This window comes from Artemia sp. Qi Xiang Cuo, chromosome 2 (genome assembly GCF_049724085.1).
Source record: "Artemia sp. Qi Xiang Cuo chromosome 2, ASM4972408v1, whole genome shotgun sequence".
Classification (NCBI taxonomy): Eukaryota; Metazoa; Arthropoda; class Branchiopoda; order Anostraca; family Artemiidae; genus Artemia; species Artemia sp. Qi Xiang Cuo.
This window is the reverse complement of record NC_142795.1, coordinates 75,089,054-75,107,236: the sequence shown is the minus strand read 5'-3', so window position 1 is coordinate 75,107,236 and position 18,183 is coordinate 75,089,054. Positions and strand designations below refer to the sequence as shown.

At 34.7% G+C, this 18,183-nt stretch overlaps 1 protein-coding gene across 1 annotated transcript in view; it reads left to right on the top strand.

The window, feature by feature from the left end:
• The window catches only part of LOC148955620 (transmembrane 7 superfamily member 3-like), an 88,254-nt gene extending 72,697 nt beyond the window's left edge, over nt 1–15,557 (top strand). Inside the window, exons 8-10 of the mRNA XM_089103232.1 lie at nt 3,191–3,285; nt 6,804–6,966; nt 12,286–15,557. Of these exons, the coding sequence (XP_088959358.1) occupies nt 3,191–3,285; nt 6,804–6,966; nt 12,286–12,557 (530 nt within the window). The 3' untranslated portion in view covers nt 12,558–15,557. The remainder of the gene's footprint in view (nt 1–3,190; nt 3,286–6,803; nt 6,967–12,285) is intronic.
• The last annotated feature ends 2,626 nt before the right edge of the window (nt 15,558–18,183 follow it).

The following is an 18,183-nucleotide window of genomic DNA, read 5'->3' as shown; positions in this document are numbered from 1 at the left end:
GTAAATTTTGCAAATAAGTTGATAAATAAATAAAATAAAATCAAGTTTATTTATTCTAGCTAAATGCATGCACAAATAGTTGTTTTCGTTAAATGAATATTTACCAGATTGTGGTGTGGTAGAAATGTTGAATAATGGACTAGGTATAGATAAAGAGGTTGCAAAGATGATAGGTATTATCTTACGAGATCAAGAGGTACAGATTTGGCAATATGATAGAATTCTTTCTAATTCCCCACGCCTCTACGCAGCGGTGAAAGAGACATGGGTTTGGAGGGGATTTGTTAAGGGTGAATCTAAAAAAGGAGGGATTAAGGCATATTGTTGAATTGAGGACGAATACTTTACCACTTGGGGTAAGAAGGAAGTACTTAGGGAGGAAGTAAGGGTAGGATGGTTCTTATTTTTGCCCGATGTGTGTAATGTGATGTATGAATGTAAAGAATTGAGTTATTTGCGAAATGAAGTATATGGAGAGTGTTGGTTTGAAGACAAATGGCTGGTGAATGTAATGAGTGACGAATGTATTGCAAGTGTTAAAAATTTAGGACGATTTCTCGGGCTGGCAATGGAACACAAAAGTAGATCTTTGTGATTCGTGTTTTTCTTTGTTTATTTAAAGTCAATTATTTAGAAGTGAATTTTCTTTTTTGTTTTGTATTGCCATAACCCTAGGGCTTTCAGCGCAATAGTGCTTATTATTATTATTTATGTTTAGCAATCTTAATGTTTTCACATGCCGCAAGGTATTTCACAAATTAAATGTTTTTATTTGTCACAGAGCTAGGATGCAAAACACAGCACCAAAATTTAGCGAAGCAAATTTTTCTTTTGTGTGTTTTTTTTTGTTCGTTTTTTTTTTTGTGCTCCTCTCTTTTTCGCAAGTTGGCTCCTCACTTCATGCAGTTTGAATATTTTTTTTTTTTTACAATGATTTTTAATAAAATTATAAATAAATGCAAAATATCTGTAAACTCAGAAGATCCATTTTTACCCCAAAATGACTGTAATTTTTGAATGAACGAGGATGCTTTTGTATTAAACTTCAAATTTCAAATAAATTTGGTTATATAGTTTTATTTGGATTCTTTCGGCTCCCCCTTTTGTTATTCACCGGCCGTCAGTTACTCTGGTTTTCTTAGGAAATTCTGGAAATGATTAACGAGAGCTAAGAGTTAATTGGAAACTGATATGAGAAAACATCAGTTGGTTTCTGAGAAAAAAACAATGCCATCTACAGCTACCCAGTAAAATAACGAAGTAAATTCTAAAAACAAAATTAATATTATTTGTTGTATTCCTTTTTTTCTTTTATAGTTTTGCTTTAGATCCAAGCATAAAGTAACTACTTTCGTAAAAAGGGCATGTAAGAAGTATATATTTAGATTCATTTTTTTAATTAGCAACTGTTCTTCATTCCAAAATGGCTCCAACTATATAAAACTAATAAAAAATAGTTCAAACACATGAGATTCCGCTTACTCTCAGAAAATATTAGGTCTTTTCCTAATGTACTTAAACCTTCAGCTCAATTCCATCTTCTAAGAAATTAAGCTTCTTTGAATTTTCCTTGTTTTGCTCGGTACCGTTGCAATGTTCATGGTGCTGGTGTTTTCGAATTCTTATTAAAAGTATGTTTAAGCACCAATGCTCTCTTGTCACTCTTCCCAAGCTGACCCTCTCTTGTCACTTTTCCAAACTTTTAGATGAGATGGTTTTTACAAATTTTTATTTTCATAAAACATAAACCAAAGCATAGAGTTAAACTAAAAAAGTTTTTGAAAGTATGAAATTGTGTTCTATAACACAATAATCTGTAATTACTCCTTAAATTAATTTTCTTCCCCTAAATTCTTGGTATTAATCTAAAGAACTTAAGGAAAGTTAAAATATTTCGGTCGGGTTAAAAAAAAATATATGAAGGTGGTTGAAGTATCATGGGGAATAATAGAAAATAATATAATGAAACAAAATATGGACAAAGTCATCTTTTTTATGGTGATTCCAGGAATTCAATATACATTAAGTTTGACTTTAAATATAAAAACTCTGAGAATAAGAAACTAAGTTTAATAACCATATTTTTTTTTATTTCTTTGTGGGTTGGTGTATCCCAGGTAGAGCCTCTTCTATCAAAATTTCAGCTTGATCTGAGACAAAAATATGCCAAATTTCAGAAATTTTCCCCATGTACCTAATTTAGATCTAAGTTACCATGACCCAAGAAACACATTTTCGAAACATTCAAGTCGATCAGCCCAGCTGAGATATGATCTTTTTTAATCCTAAGTTGTTTTGCTCGTGAACAGACTAAGAAATAATGCATCGTGTTGTTCACCACACTCTGTAGGATTTATATTCCAAAGCTCACTGTGATTAGCCTAATAGTTTTATATAGATCTCAAGCATATGTAATATATTATATATTGTATACTTAACTCTAAATTTAGAGAAAAGAAAATAAAGCTAAACGTGCGAAAATTGGGACGAAAAGGATAGTACATGCTAATTGGTGGTTTTCTTGATGATAGCAATTTCTTATTTCTGAAAATTATCCAAAAGGCAATATTGTTGCTATTATTGAAAAACAGAAATTATTGTTATTATCTATCCTGTTTTTTTTCTGTTTTGAAGTTTCTGAATCACACTTTTTCTCCATTAGGAAAAGTTACCCATTTTAGCATGATAAGCCACATCGTTCTTTTTTCTTTTTCTTAACAATATTGTCTCTGTATTTGTTTAATCTCCGATTTCGTCTCTTGTCAGAGCAAGGATGTATCTAGGATTTTTGGAGTGGGGGGGTACAGAAAAAAACTTTGAAAAACGCATCAAAATTGTGTATACGAGTATATAAATTCTTATCACGTTTTAACGAGTCAGACGAAAAAAATTTGGGGGGATTCCAACCCCCTAACCCCTCCCCTGTATACGTGTTTGAGTCACAGCTAATAAAAATGAACAAGCCAAGTCTATTCATCAATTTAGATAGTGAATGCATATTTCTTGACTTATTTGACTTGATACGAGAAGCTCTTCAATAAGTCATATGCTAACTATTAATTCAGAATTTTTATGTTCTTTAGTATTTTTTTCTTTTGAAACTCATTATTTTTTCTCTTTTTCATTTTTTTTGTTATTGATTATTACTCATTAGGTGTTGCTTTTTATTTTCACTTGATATTTTTTACAGATTTCGAGTACCTAGTTAGTGATTTCAACTTTTGGGCTTCGTTTATATCATGCATGCTTTTTCTTCCAGTTTTGCTGATCGTAATATCTTGGCAGGTAGGAGTACGCTACCTTAGGTTTACCTTATCTTTTGCTTTATCGGGTGTTGTTCCAACTTTATCTTTCTTATCGTTTTTTTTTCTTCTTCTTCTTTTTTCTTGTTTTTTTTTTTACTTTTTTCTGTTTCCTTTTTTGTCCTTTTTTTGTATACTTTTTTCTGTTTTCTGTTTTTGTGTTTAATATTTTGTTTTACTGTTTTTTCTTTTTCTTGTTTTATTTTCTTGTGTTGGCTCGTCAGATGTGTTCTCTTCAGTGCTTCTACATATCCCCGACAAAAACGTTTCGGCCTAAGGGCGTGAAAGCATTAAATCCGGCCCTGTGTACATAAAAACGATATGTGTTCATTAAGTTCTCCTAAATCAATGACACAAAGTTCACCCTTCTCATAGCAGAACTCATCTATGAAATATAATTAACGCGTTTCTGCGTCTAATCATACAGTTCGTGGTAACGAACTGCAAGGAGCGACCCTACTCAATTGTAACCGAAACTCTAAAAAACTGAATTTTGATACCAATAGGTATATCAAAAGAATTCGCTTTTTATGCTGATTTCGAATATATAAATTTCATTAAGTTTAGTATTACTCATCAAATGTTACGAGCCTGAAAAAAACAAATCCTTGTTTTTGAAAAAAGGGGAAAAACAGCCCCTAAGAGTCAAGTAATCTCAATGAAAATCACGCCATCAGATTCAGCGTATCAGAGAACCACAATGTGTGGATTTCATGCCCCTTTCTTCAAAAATGTGAAATTTTGTATTTTTCACATGAAGAAAAACCACCGATGCGTATATATTTTTTTTCAGGGATTATTGTAATGACCGAGTGGTACTAGAATGTTGCTGGAGGACTCATTCGAACGGAAATTAAAAGTTCTAGTATCCTTTTTAAGTGACCAAAAAAAGAGGGCAACTAGGCCACCTCCCCCGCTCCTTTTGTTCCCAAAATCTTCCAATTAGAATTTTTAGGGAGCCATTTTGTTCATCATAGTCGTAAGGACCAATAATAACGTCTTTGTATATGACATGACCCCCCACAGCCTCAGGGGACAGGTCTTTAAGTTATAAAAATTGCCAATTGTTTGCTGATAGTATTTGTTATTGGGATGTAGGTATACATTTTCGGGTGGGGAGGGGGCAGATTTACTGCTGGGGGTTTTTCCACGGGGGAATTTTTCTTGCGGAGGAAAGTTTCCAGGGAGTGAATTTGTCAGGGGAAATTATAAACGGGGGGAATTTGCCAGAATTCTTATAAAAAATCTTTTTATATGTCTTGCTTTCTCTTTTCCGTCTCAATTTCCAATCTCTTTTCCGAGTTATTAAGAGTAATTGTCCGGGGTAAATTTTCACCGGGAATGAATCATCTAGAGGATTTTTCCGTGGGGAGGGGGATTTATCCGTTGAAGTGGGGCCAGATTTCCTAGAATTGTTTAAAGAACGATCAGAAATTAAATTAAACAAAAACAGTTTTCTCAGCTGAAAGTAAGTTGCAACATTAAAACTTAAAACGAACAGAAATTGTTACGTATATAAAGGGGTCACCCTTTTCTCAACACCTTGCTCTTTACGCTATAGTTTGAATTTTGCCCCAATTTTTTAACAATAATTCATGATACACAGCAGCCATTTATTTAGGAAAGTAAGGCACTTTTTTACAGTACTAACGAACTTTAGCGCAAAGTGCGAACTGTTGAGGAGGGGGCAACCCCCTTTATATACGTAATTTTTTTCTGTTCGTTTTAAGTTTATTATTTTTGTTCGTTTTAAGTTTTAATGTTGCTCCTTACTTTCAGTTGAAAAACTTGTTTTTTCTATTTAATCCTCTATAATGCAATATCGAGATACAATATTTACTGATATAAAATACGTACACACGGTTATGTCGTGATTGGTACTTTATGTAAAAAAAGGGGGTGTGGACTGGGTTCAGGTGGGGGGGGGGGGTGCTTGTTTCAGGTAATATAAAAGTCGGACTATTTCTCTTTAAAAATACCCTCTTCCTGATCTACCTTCGTTGTTGAAAGTCGTTGCAATACAGCAATCGTTGGATGTTCAACCATAGAGAAAAAGAGAGATTACTGTCCCATGGTTCACTGTCAAAAATCTATTTGAAATTTCGTGGAACTAGTTTATTTTTGTCACATCAATTGTCATATTTATATAGCCACTCTAATACTACTGCTGCTGATAACTTACTGCAGCACCAAGCCGCCTGCGGCCAACACAGCTGCGTGCGCTCCTCCTCCACCCCAGTATATTTAAAGCTTCACTGTTTACCCCCTCCGAAAAAGTTCCTATTCCCTTTGCATCCTTCTTTATGACGTATTTCTATCCCATTCAAGGACAACCTACTTTTTATTTAGCCCCAGACGGACAACCAAAAAGAGCAATCTTTCAGCATTCTTTCGTCTCATTATTTCTTAAGGGCGTCTCAGAAAGGGGAGCTAAATAGTCCAGCCTTTTTACTCGTTTTCATATTCATGTATTGTTGTTATACCATATTCTGAGCCAGTAAAAAGAGCGCAAAACTTGACGGTTTTTTTGTATGTAACGTTATGCATGTAAAATGAACGAAAAGTTCTGAGTCACAACATTTTTTGGAAGTAAGCTCGCTGTTTATATATGGTTGAACTTGCTTTTGCAGATCTAAAGGCTTATAAATTACCTAAAATATATTCAGATATATAAGTGAATTCTGCCCATACTAAATTTATTTCGTCCTTCTTATAGATTTGTGTAATTGGCCTGTCGAAGCCGAAACTTGAGTCTATTGTTAAGTATACTGTAGCATAGTACTATCTACTCGTAGCTAAAGTGTAAGAATAATTTAGAAGAACTTATCAAGACTGCTGATTACCAAGTTTAATACCTTCTAATGGAGGCAATAAACTCAAAAATGTAACTGAGCTGGGGCTATAGGATATTTAATCCATAAGGCCATAGGAATAGAATATGATTGCCCTCAAAAATAATCAACACACTGCTTATGTTTTACTGTATTTTTGGAAACTTGGAGTTTGGTTGTCCTCTACCAATGTTTAATATCTGCATTTTTTTATGTTTTCTACAAAACTACAAATTAGTGATTTTTTTTTTTTTTACAAATTAGAGTTTTATCCGAATAGGTTTTTCTCAAGTCCTTACGTTTTCTTCCCATCCTTCTCATTCAGTTTTTTGTTGATGTAGATCCGAGACTTTGTCATTCAAGTGTGTCCCCGCTAGAGTTTGCCTGTTGAAAACTGAGATAATCTGATGCTACCCCTGGTAGGTCGTACCTTAGAAAGCTTAGAAGATTGAAAGATTTTGACTGCGCCATTGAACTGGTCATGTAGGGATCAGGGAATGGATGTCCTTAGCCGAAAATGGATTTGTTGTGCTACATGCTACGTTTTGCCAGTCGCAACAGCCGGACAGCCGTGTTGCTGTGCGATCTCAATACGTTACAGCTTATTCTGATTCCTCTTTTTGATTTTTTGTTAGTAATTTTAATTACTATTTTAATATATTTTTTTCAGGCCAATATTATTGCATGTGCTGTCATTGGCTCCTACCTGATCTTAGCTCCCATTGGGCATTACTTAGGGAGCAGCATTGCTTATATTCTGCTCAATATTTTAAGAAGAGCAACAATACCATCTTACGGACATGTTGTACTGGACCCTCCTTTCCATTATTATGGTAAAGCACTGTTTAACGTTTGTATCATATTTTATCATTCACCCTGAACCGGGGTTATACAATCAAGACTATGGTGGAGTTATATTTTCAAGTGGTAGCTAACATCCTTGCGTGCCTTCTACCTGACCAGTACAATACAAATAAGTGTAACACAAGTGCTGTCTTTGCAAGGAAAAATTTGGGAATGTTCGTGTTGTTTCGTGTTGTTTTGTTAAGGGTTTCTCTCCCCAACCCCTTCCCTCCAGTAATAAGAATATCAAACAGAAGAAATTTTTTGCATATTATGTGCTGGGAAGCATTTTATTATTATTATTATTATTAACAAATGGTTAAAAAACACATTAATTAAATCTTCATATAATACTAACAAATAAACATTACCACTTACATTTAAAATAAGTCTCGATGCAAATTAGCTTCTTTGGGACGAGCCAAAAAACACATTTCATCTATTAATACACTTTCTTGGCGAACAAAACTCTTGCTCCTTCTCCTCCCCCGCGCCTAATAAATACAATTTCAAAATTAATAATTTAACTGGGAACCGGGATGAATTCCGGGATGAATTTGATTATTAAATATCAGTATATGTATATTAAACTGACAATGCACATTCATTTGCAATTTTTCAGTAAAGTGCAAATTTTGTTCTGGCCTTGGGAAGGCATATGGGTTTTACTCCCTACTCCTCTTAATTTCTGCTCGTTTCGAGTTTGACTCGGTTATTTATTTTAATTTTTGTTCGTTCTGGGTTTCAATTATTTATCGATGCTGATTTGTGGTAGTTTCACGCTCGCTATATTATTTGATTTTATTTTTGCTCATTTTTTGTTTAATGGGGTTCTTTACTTTTCTTTGAAAAACTTATTTTTTGGAAAAAGTTTTTTTTTATTAATTTCTGTTCGTTTTATATTGACATAGTCTTTTCAGGGAAAAAGAAAACAACACTTTAAATCTTTTCTTTTTTTAAGACTTTATAGTTTGGCCTTCTATATCTATACTGGAGAAAAATTTTCAGCAATTTTTAACAACATACACCCTTTTAGAAATCTGGACACAAATAGTAGTGTTTAATCTAGTTTCATACCTCCTCTAGTTGGCCTGAAATGGAAAATTTGATACCATTCGCAAAAAAATCTGTTTACTTTCTTCGATAGCTTGGATACACTTACGTTTTTTTGATTTGATTAAACTTTAAGAGCAAAAATAGCCCCGAAAATTTGAACATAATACCCTCAGTCGTACTTGGGATACTGCTGAGATGCCTTATTTGGAATTAGCAATATCACAGTGCATTTTGATTTAATCTTAAGGCAACATTTAGTGTTTCAACAAAATGGACAAACGAGAGGGTGGGAGTAGGAGAGGAATTATTTGCCCTCCAACCCCTTCCGACTATTAAAAGGGCATCAACCCTTCCTATTTTCAATCTAATGAGCCCTTTTTGAAGTTCCTACAACAACTACTCGATACGAAGTGTCCTGGTCTAAACAACAACAACAAAAAATATCACTAATCACTTTCGACTATTTAAAATAGTATTAGCACTCTGAATTTCAAATAAAAAGAGCCATTTTTCAAGTTTCTACGACAAAGATTTCAATAAAAACCTTATATGTCCCCAGGGCATAACTTAAAACCCTTGCCCTGAGGGTTGTGGGGGAATGTCCTCCTCAAAAACATATTTTCTATCTGGAAATCAACTACTCTGAACAAAATGGCTAACTCAAAATTTTTATTGGATGTGTTTGGGGGAATGATGGGCGGGGAGGGGGCTGGTTGCACTCGAATCACTTTTGACTATTAAAAAGGGCACTAGCCCTTTCAATCTCCAATCGAATGAGCTTTTTTTGAAGTTTCTACGACAACGCCTTCTATAAAAACCTTATATGTCCCCAGGGCATAACTTAAAACCCTTCCCCTGAAGGCTGCGGGGGAATATCCTCCCTAAAAAGTATATTTTCTATCTGGAAATCAACTACGCTGAACAAAATGACTATCTCAAAATTTAGATTGGATGTGTTTGGGGGAATGATGGGCGTGGGGGGGGGCTTGTTGCCCTCCAATAAATTTCGACTATTAAAAAGGGCACTATCCCTTTGAATTTCCAATCGAATGATCCTGTTTTGTAGTTTCTACGACAACGCCTTCTATAAAAACCTTATATGCCCCCAGGGCATAACTTAAAACCCTTGTCCTGAGGGTTGTGGGGGAATTTCCTCCTCAAAAACATATTATTTATATGAAAATTAGTAATACTGAACAAACTGGTTATCTCAAAATTTGTATTGGGTGTATTTGGGGGAGTGATGGGCGTGGAGGGGGGGGGGGGGGTTAGTTGCCCTCCAATCACTTCCGACTATTAAAAGGGGCACTAGCCACTCCAATTTCCAATCGAATGAGCCATTTTAGAAGTTTCTACGACAACTCCTTCGATACGAAGTGCCCGGGTATGGAGAAAAAAAAACATATTGTGGCCACATCGTTCTTTACTTAGGCAGCGCAGCGGCAGCGCTAGCGCGCTGCCTATGATATAATATTTTTTCTTCTTCTTTTCTTTTTCAATACTTACCATTTATAAGATTCTTGTTACCATCAATAAATCAAATACATACCAAAAGTTTTCGCAATTATCTTGTGTATTATATAGCATAAGTTCTTCTTTAAACTAGTTTTACCATTACTTCTACTCGAAGAACGTTTTATATAATGACTGATCGCCGGGTTGAACCTTCAGTTGAATGATTCAGTAAATGGGTTTGATGGAATAGTTCCTCCTTCCCTCCCTTGGAAGAAAATATTCCAAATAAGTATGTGCCGGATAAAATTGTTTTACAGGTTCTTCGTAGTACTTTTTTCCTCCTTAGGTAATCAGAACAAGCTGTATGTCCACGTGTTTGTTTTGTCGCCTTGACAAATGGTCACACTGAGAGAATTAACGAGTAAAGGATAGCCCTCCGAGAAAAATGTGTGTTCTAATGTTCCATTTATATACAGTGAAATAGCTTCAATCTGTTCTAGCATTGACCTTGATTGGTCGAAGCAATTTCGTAGCATTTACAATTTTATTATATTTAGTTAAATATGTAATTTTGTGGCAAAATAATTTGTAGATACCCTCTTGTTTCGTGAAATATTCATTAATATGCAACGCTTCTGAAACACCCCCGCCTCCAATCTCTCAACCATAGGTATACTAATAGCGACCCATAGCCACATATATGACTTTTATTGTAAACTCTTGAAGTAATTTTGTGGATATAATCATTCTGATTATCTCAGTTTAAGACTATTCTATATCCATAGAATATTAATATATCATCAACGATGATCCCTGGAAAAGTTATAATCCCTGTCAGATGTTTTCCAAACGGAAACAGATTCCCTTACTCTCACCCTTTGTCATACCAGGGATCAACCAAAAATACAAATATTCACACTCGGTTTGCCGTCTCTATAGATACAGATCGGTGCTTAGTTTCACATGACCAGTTCACTGAGTTTTTGCGGGAAAATGTTGTAAATCTCTTATTGCCCACAAAACTAAATATCCTGACTTACTTGTGCGGCGGAAGCAGTGGAGTTCATGCTCCATTTGGTAGATGGAGATCCTCATTTTCTGTCTCTATCATTGGGATTGATTGAAAGAGCCTGATTTATTGAAAAATCGTTCTTATTTTGGGTTATTAATAGAGGCATTCCTAACGGCTGGGTAAACCGAGATTAAAAAAAAGTTGGTTTTCTTGGTAGGTCTAAGTTATTTTAGCGAGCACTACTTAGTCTAATACAATTAAAATTTCATTTTGGTTCCGTTTAAAGATTTGTCGGGCCTTGTTATCTGAGGACACACATACGGATAAATTTTTATGAAAGGGGCTATGTTTGTCAAAGCAAGAAATATAGGGTTCGTCACGAAGAGAAAATGTCCCTCCCTCCCCCTCCCTCCTCTTCTGTACTGTCTCAGCAACCGATTTTTTCTTTGAAAAATATAGGCCCAGTTATATGTCCAAAAGTATTTAACCGTCTTGTACAATAGGGCTCAGACCTATTTTATTTGATTGTGTTGACCAATCAAGAATGTCTTAATTTTCAAAACATTTATTTTAACTTATCAGTCCAAAAAATCGCTTCCAGAAATTCTTGCAAAAGTAAAATGTAGATTCGACCAATTTTAATCAATTTCGACTTGAAAAAATTGAATGTTCCATTTATTTATAATCCTTAAACTAAGGTTTTGTTTTATAGAAATCCTTTAATGGTAGTTGAAGGTTTTGATATTTTATCAATAAATTTCAAAAGTTTTGTAGTAATTTTTAAATTACAAAATCCAAATTATTTCGGAACGATGTTCGGAAAGGCAAAACCTGCAATATATTTTGTATGCAGTACAGTATACAGTAGTAAAAGCGTTTACGTGATTTTGTATTGTGCAAAACTGTGTAATAAAACAACTGTATAATCAACGATACACTAATGCCCACTTACTCCTACCGCCCGTAGGGAGACAAAATAAGATGCAAAATGGATAAGATTGTAATATATAATTCTATACAAATATGAATTGGCACCATTCTTGGCGCAAGAAAACTTCCTGACACTACTTGAATAGCCAATGTTGTTTTTTATTGAACAGTACCTCCTATTTGTCGTTTCCAGCTTTTAAGGCTTATTTATTTAAATGTTTTTCAATGTTAGGGATCCAAATTTTGAGAACCTGTCTTTTCGAAGTATATCCATAAAACATCTTTTTTTTGTGTTGGAGTTTAGACTTAAAGTTTGATATTTTTTTGCCAAATGGTCCGTGTCTTATTTTGGCACATTTATTTTATATATCATATACTTTATGTTTCATATTTTACCGGGTTGCATTATTATTTCAAGCTTTGAGGAGCTATCTTTTCGAAGCATGTCTATAAAACATATTTTCTTTTGTGTTTGAGTTTTTTTTTTTTTTTTGTCAAAGATGTATTTGGTTGAAAATTTGTAAAATGTCACGATACTTAGTTTTTCTTAATTTTATTTTTGATAACAACTACGCCCTAAAATTTTGCGTTAATTATCAACCACAATTAATACTAAAAAGGCGTTGCTGAGCTGGTTTTTGCATATCATGTAATCTGGTCGAAACATTTTTTTTTCTTAAAATTTGGTTTTAGGGAGCGTTTTGACTTTTTCAATGACTCGTTAAGTTCGTCACACGTTTTTTTAGTTTGTATTAAGGCTAAATGTAAACTGAAACTGAATTTGAATTGAAACTGAAAATGAATTTGAAACTGAATATTATTCAGCCAGATTGAACCCACTTTTATTTTCTTTTAGATCAGATCATGATTGGCATATGGATCGCATTGGCTTTTCTTGCTGCTACCTTTCAGTTCCTTCGGGAATGGAAAAACCCTCTTTTTCCAAATGTCAACCCGCTGCCTCACTTGCCTTGGTTTAAGCCAAGAAGAGGACTTCCTCGACTCCAAAGTCAGTTCCCAATGCCATTCTCCCGTGAAAGAGCTTCTGGAGAGACAACTCCTTTAATTGGCAGTTTGCCCAGTCCTTTCTCGGCAAGCAGGGACAAGTCTTATTTTTCGTCGCTATAATGAATGAATCTAAGGAGTTTTCCGATTGATAGAATCTTCATTTATAAAATTTCTTTTTTTGTAGCATTTCATCCTTGATTTTTTGTCTTCGAACAGAGCTAAACTCTGTCTCCTCCCTCTCTTCTGTCTCTGGCTCACTATCTCCCTCTCTCTTTTTCACACTATTTCTTTCTCTATCTGTAGTGTTTTATTGATATTCGTACGTATTTGTAGTTATGCAAAATTACATATATAAAAAAATGATCCTTCATAATCAAAGAGGTAAAAATAGTAGCAGATTCAGTGCCCCTATATTTCTCCAGCATTATATTTAACCTACTGTAATTTATTTGAAAATATTTTACCACCGTTTAAAAAAAAACATATCTAGTTAATATTTGCAATTACAAAATTTATATTGGAATCTCTTATTTGATTTTGTGTTTTTTTTTTTAATTTAATACCCAAACGTACGGTGTACAATCTTCACCAAAGTGATTAAGAATTCCTGCAAAACGGATAACATTTTGCTTGTAAATACAGTACCTGATTGTGTCTTAATTATTTTTGATCTGGCTTCTGTATTTCGTTTCTGCATTGGAATCTATATAGGAGGAGGCACAAGATTTTGGAGGCAAGGTGACATCAAGAAAAAGGAAATAATTATATGATTTATGCAAAAAGTGTAAGAAAAGGGTACAGCATAAAAAACGTGTATTTTTCCTAATTGCCTTATCTTTGGTTGTTTTCTGTTTTTTCTTTCGTCTTGAAACACCCGAAACAAATTTCAATTGAATTACTTTCTGGAATTGATTTATAAATCTTGTTTTCTCTGGGGAAATGTCAAGTGAATTTAGGAAACTATCACCCCTAGGAAGGGTTAGTTTTGCATCTCTCCCTCCTTCTAATCCTCAGTAAAAGTATATGCGGAATGGCGTAAAAATCCACATAAATAATGTGTTCCATATTAAGTGCTAAAGAAATGTGAGAGGAAAAATATTTTATGCTTAGAAAGTTGTGGGGTTGGTTTTAGAAACTTGTGGGGTTGGTTTTAGATTTTTTTTTTTTTTTTTTCCTGTTCTCCTTCGGACTCGGTTCTGCTTTTAACCTACAAATAAAGCTTATGCTGGTTGACCCAGAAATCCGCATAAAAACGCTGTTTCATATTGAAATCAAATTTCAGAAGCACCACAAAAGGAATGTGAGAGGAAAATTATAATTATCCCCTTTCCTTTTTATTTTCCAATCTCTGGAATAAAAACAGAATAATTTGGTTTTCATCAGTCGGTTCCGATGCTGCAAAGTAGGCCTATATTTGATTCTACTGAAAACGCAAAATGTTCTCAAAGCCAATACTTAGAGATGCTGGTTTAAAACATTGAACCCATCCTCTTGGGTACAGCTTTGCATTTGGTCTACTGTTTCCAGTTTGTGGCTTAGCTGTTTTTTATTTCGTTAATCAGAAATAGTTCATTTTCTGATTACAGCGCATGAGTGGGTCCTTTAGTCTTGTACAGAGATTTCTGGGTTCTAATCCATTAGCAGAACTTTTCTTGAGCAGAACCTTTCTGGAAAATTCATTGCATCCCTATAGTTGTAAGTTCTTCACAAGCAAAAATAAAGTAAGCCTCCCCCCCCTTACCCCGAGCACATTCCCAGCTACAATCGTGTATGTAGGGTTCGATTATTCGGGAAAGTTGTGTTTACGGTACCTTTAAGCAAGTGTGATAATCGTCAGAATGACCTGTAGCGGAATTTTTCTGTGCCATAATTTTGATGAGGCTGGATTCTAATTATGTAAAGCAATAATTAGAACTATTATTGACATCAATATGTCTATCTGTGGGTCTGGTCTGCGCTCAAAGCTGAAGTTGTTCCCAATATATTATATATAAAGATATTTTAGTATATTACATTTATTGAAAAGGCTTTGGAAGCTACCCTCCAATAATACTTCTCGAACGAAGACGCTCTTAAAGATTCAATTCATTTTCATACTTGGCTCTGATATGAATATGGATGTTTCAAGCGTTTGGAAAGCGGGTCCTTGAGTCGATGAGACAGTGACTGCCGATTCTCAACTAAATATTTGCCTCAGTTTTTTGTTTGGGTCCATCCTTACGGTCAGTACAATTTGCTTTGAACAAGCCATGCTACAATTTCTAAGGGTCGCTACCCACATTTCCCGAGGAAATAGCTTTTGCTCATGCAGTTGCACCCCTCCTACCCCAGCAACGCGCAATTCGATATGTCTCCTTTTCCCCTTTATGTTGACGGTTAATCGTGATGTACAAAAATTGTTTGGATTTTGGCTCTTACATGTCAATACAAAAACCAGGTTTGCCAACTTACGAATATCTTTTCCATTGGTATTTTAACGAATACACAAAGAGAATCTATTTGTCAAAACCTTAGGGGCTGTTCCACTGTTTCCCAATAAATTGGTTTTTCTGAAAAAACTAGGAATAGAGTTTAGTACTGGGTTACGTTGGAAGCAATATCTCAAATTCTATACCTTCCATGGTTGCCACCAGAGACAGGATACGAGGGGTCGGTAATGAATTACCCTGGGAAAAGAAAGGTTGATTAAAACAATATTCGCTTTTGAAACCTAGGTCTCTGCATGTTTGTCCTCCTTTGTTTCCAGATCTATGTCAAGCCAAGTCATTTTAATGGATACATGAAATTGCATTAATATATTTTTAGTGATTAAACTTACTAGTATCACCCCTAATCATTAAAATTGCCCCCTCCCCCAGCAAAGTTTCCTGGTGACTCTTGATCTGCAGAAATGTGCCTTATAAGCTATGTGATGATCTTCAAGGTACAGATTCTGTGATAATCGTTAACTACTATAAAAGCGAGTAAACTAACTATCTATTTCACTAACTAAACATATGTTCATTGTCAATGCGTATTATTATGATCTGCTTGTGTTTTTGTGTGATTTGTGTTATTACCTGGCTGTGTGTGCATTAGTTTAAGATTGCAAATAGTTATCACTGGTGAATAAATTTGTCATTGATATTATGTGGCTATTTTGTTTAGTAGGCCGTGTCTTCATTTTGGCATTTCAGGCAGAGTCGCCCGTGATTTTTTACTTTTTCAGGCAGCCTCAGTCTCCGTTAGTACTTTTTAAAGCTTGAAAAGATAAATCATGAGCAATTGAAGGGGCTTTTTTCAGAAAACTCTGTAACAATAGACACATCAAAGGCTTTTTTTTATCATAATTTCAAATGTATAAAATGCAGCAAGTTTAATGTTGCCCATCAAAAGTTACGAGCCTGAAAAAAATCGCGTGATTTTCGAAAAAGGGGGGAAATCCCCCTAAATGTCAAGAAACCTTAATCCGGGAAATGTTTTCCACGAAGGAAGATTTCTGGCAGGATTTGAAAAACGATCAAATAAACCTAAAACTCAAATAAAACTTTTTGTTATTAAATAAAAACTAAGTTTTTTGGTACTGTTCTATTAACCGGATTCTTTTATATCTCAAACTCGAGACGCGTTGACAAACCCATTTTTACGGGATGATACAAGACACTGCTGTAGAGAAATACAATGTATAGTGTGCTTTTAATTGCGTATACGATATTTAAAGTGTTCTTTTTTGTTTTTTGTTTGGGTTTTTTTTTTGGGGGGGGGGGTACCTAGGTTAAGTTAGGTTACGTATTTAATATATGTTATGCTTTTCCCCCACCCCTCCCCACCCCCAATGTGCAAATATGTAGCCCAAATTCGTTTCTAAACTATAATATATTCATCCTATTTTATTTTATTTCATTAGCATTAACCAAACCAGCACTATATAAAAGAGTCCGGTTAATAGAACAGTACCTTTTTTTAATGAAAGTAAGCTAAGGAGAAATTGATGATAGGCTGAATTGTCCGTAGGAGCTTTTCCGGGTGGATTTTCAGCGATGATTGAATTGATCGGGGGAATAATCAGTGACGATGTAATTTTCTTGGAGAATTTTTCGTGAGGGTAATATTCCATGGAGTGGGGAGGTGGACTTTCCGGCATTATTTGAAAACCCTCAGAATTAAGTTTAAAATTTTTTTCAACTGAACGTAAAGAGCAACGTCAAAGCTTAAAACGAACAGAAATTATTTGGTATTAGCCCTTTCTTCAATACCTTACTCTTTACGCTAAAGTTAGACTTTTCGTCCCAATCCTTTAAGAGCGACCTCTGAAGCACATGGGCCGTTTAGTTAGAATAAGAAGCTTTTTAAAGTACTAAAAAACTTCAGCTTGAATAGTGAGGTATTGAGGAGGGGGCAGTCTACCTCATATACGAAATAATTTTTGTTCGTCTTAAGTTTTAGTTTTACTCCTTACTTTCAGTTGGATTTTTTATTTTTTTTATTTAGGGAAACACTATGTACAGTTAAGATCTGCTTCTGAACTAGGGGACGGCTGTTACCATTCTTAATGGGAGGTTCATTACCTTCTTACGTATTGCAACGCCTTTTCTGTCTTATCTGGTATCTGTGCAGGTAAAAAAAACTTCTTTTTTTTTAATCTAGGCAAACACTATGTACAGTTGTGATCTGACTCTGAATTACAGGATTATCATCACCATTCTTATTGGGAGGTTCATCTTTTCTTGTGCATTGCAATGGCTTTTCCAGTGGCGTTGTTGAGGGGAGCAGGGGGGGGGAAGTTGCCCCTCCAATAATTTGAAAAAAATAAAATTTATTAAGTGGCTTCAAAACTGTTACTCGTCTTAAGTGTAAAATTTGCTCTTTACTTTGAGCAGATAATTTTTCATTAAAAATCCAAGCTCGTTTTTAACATAAGCAAAACGAGAAAAATATCAGTTACATTTTATAATATGTTCCACATTAATATTTTTCCAAATATATTAATTTTAGAACCTTATCATCAAATAAAAATGTGAGCCCAGTTAATTGCAAAATTGAAAAATGAGTACTTGTTAACAGAACGCACTCAAGAATTATGCTGTTTAAGATTTGACAGAAACCGGTTTCATATCCTGGATCGGTTATGATTTGCTTATTTTGAGTGAGAAAATTATGATGTATGTATAATTTTATTAAATGTTTAATATATACATGGGCGCCCATATGGGGGGGCAGGGGGGGCTCTTGCCCCCCCCTGGCTGAATGTTACTGCCTTATTTTTACATTTGTGTTGTGTGATTTCTATTATATAGCATTAAAAGTAGCAATTAGACGAAGTTTGCCCCCCCCTGGAATTCAGCTTATGGGCGCCCATGAATATATAGAGGTGGTTAGGTTAGGTATTTATCCACCTCTATAGGATAACCTATAGAGGTGGTTATCCCCTCCTACAGGCCATGGAGCCTTTGTGGGGATTTGTAGATTGTTATGTAATTATTTTACTGGTATATGGAAAATAAATCTATCTATCTATCTATCTATTTAATATAATGCCTTCTGGGCGGCCTGCCTTCCACAATTTTTTGTCGTAGTTTCCATAATTTTGTTTCTAAAGTAGCCTATTATATTATTATCATGTTTTAGCATATTTCGTTAAGATTAACTCCACTTCTTGAGTGCGTTCCGTTTAACAGACAAGTACTGAAAAATGTTCTATGCTTCCTGTTTCGCCAAATTTCCTCAGGTCAATTTTTACCTGATATTTACGGTGCTTTTACTTCTG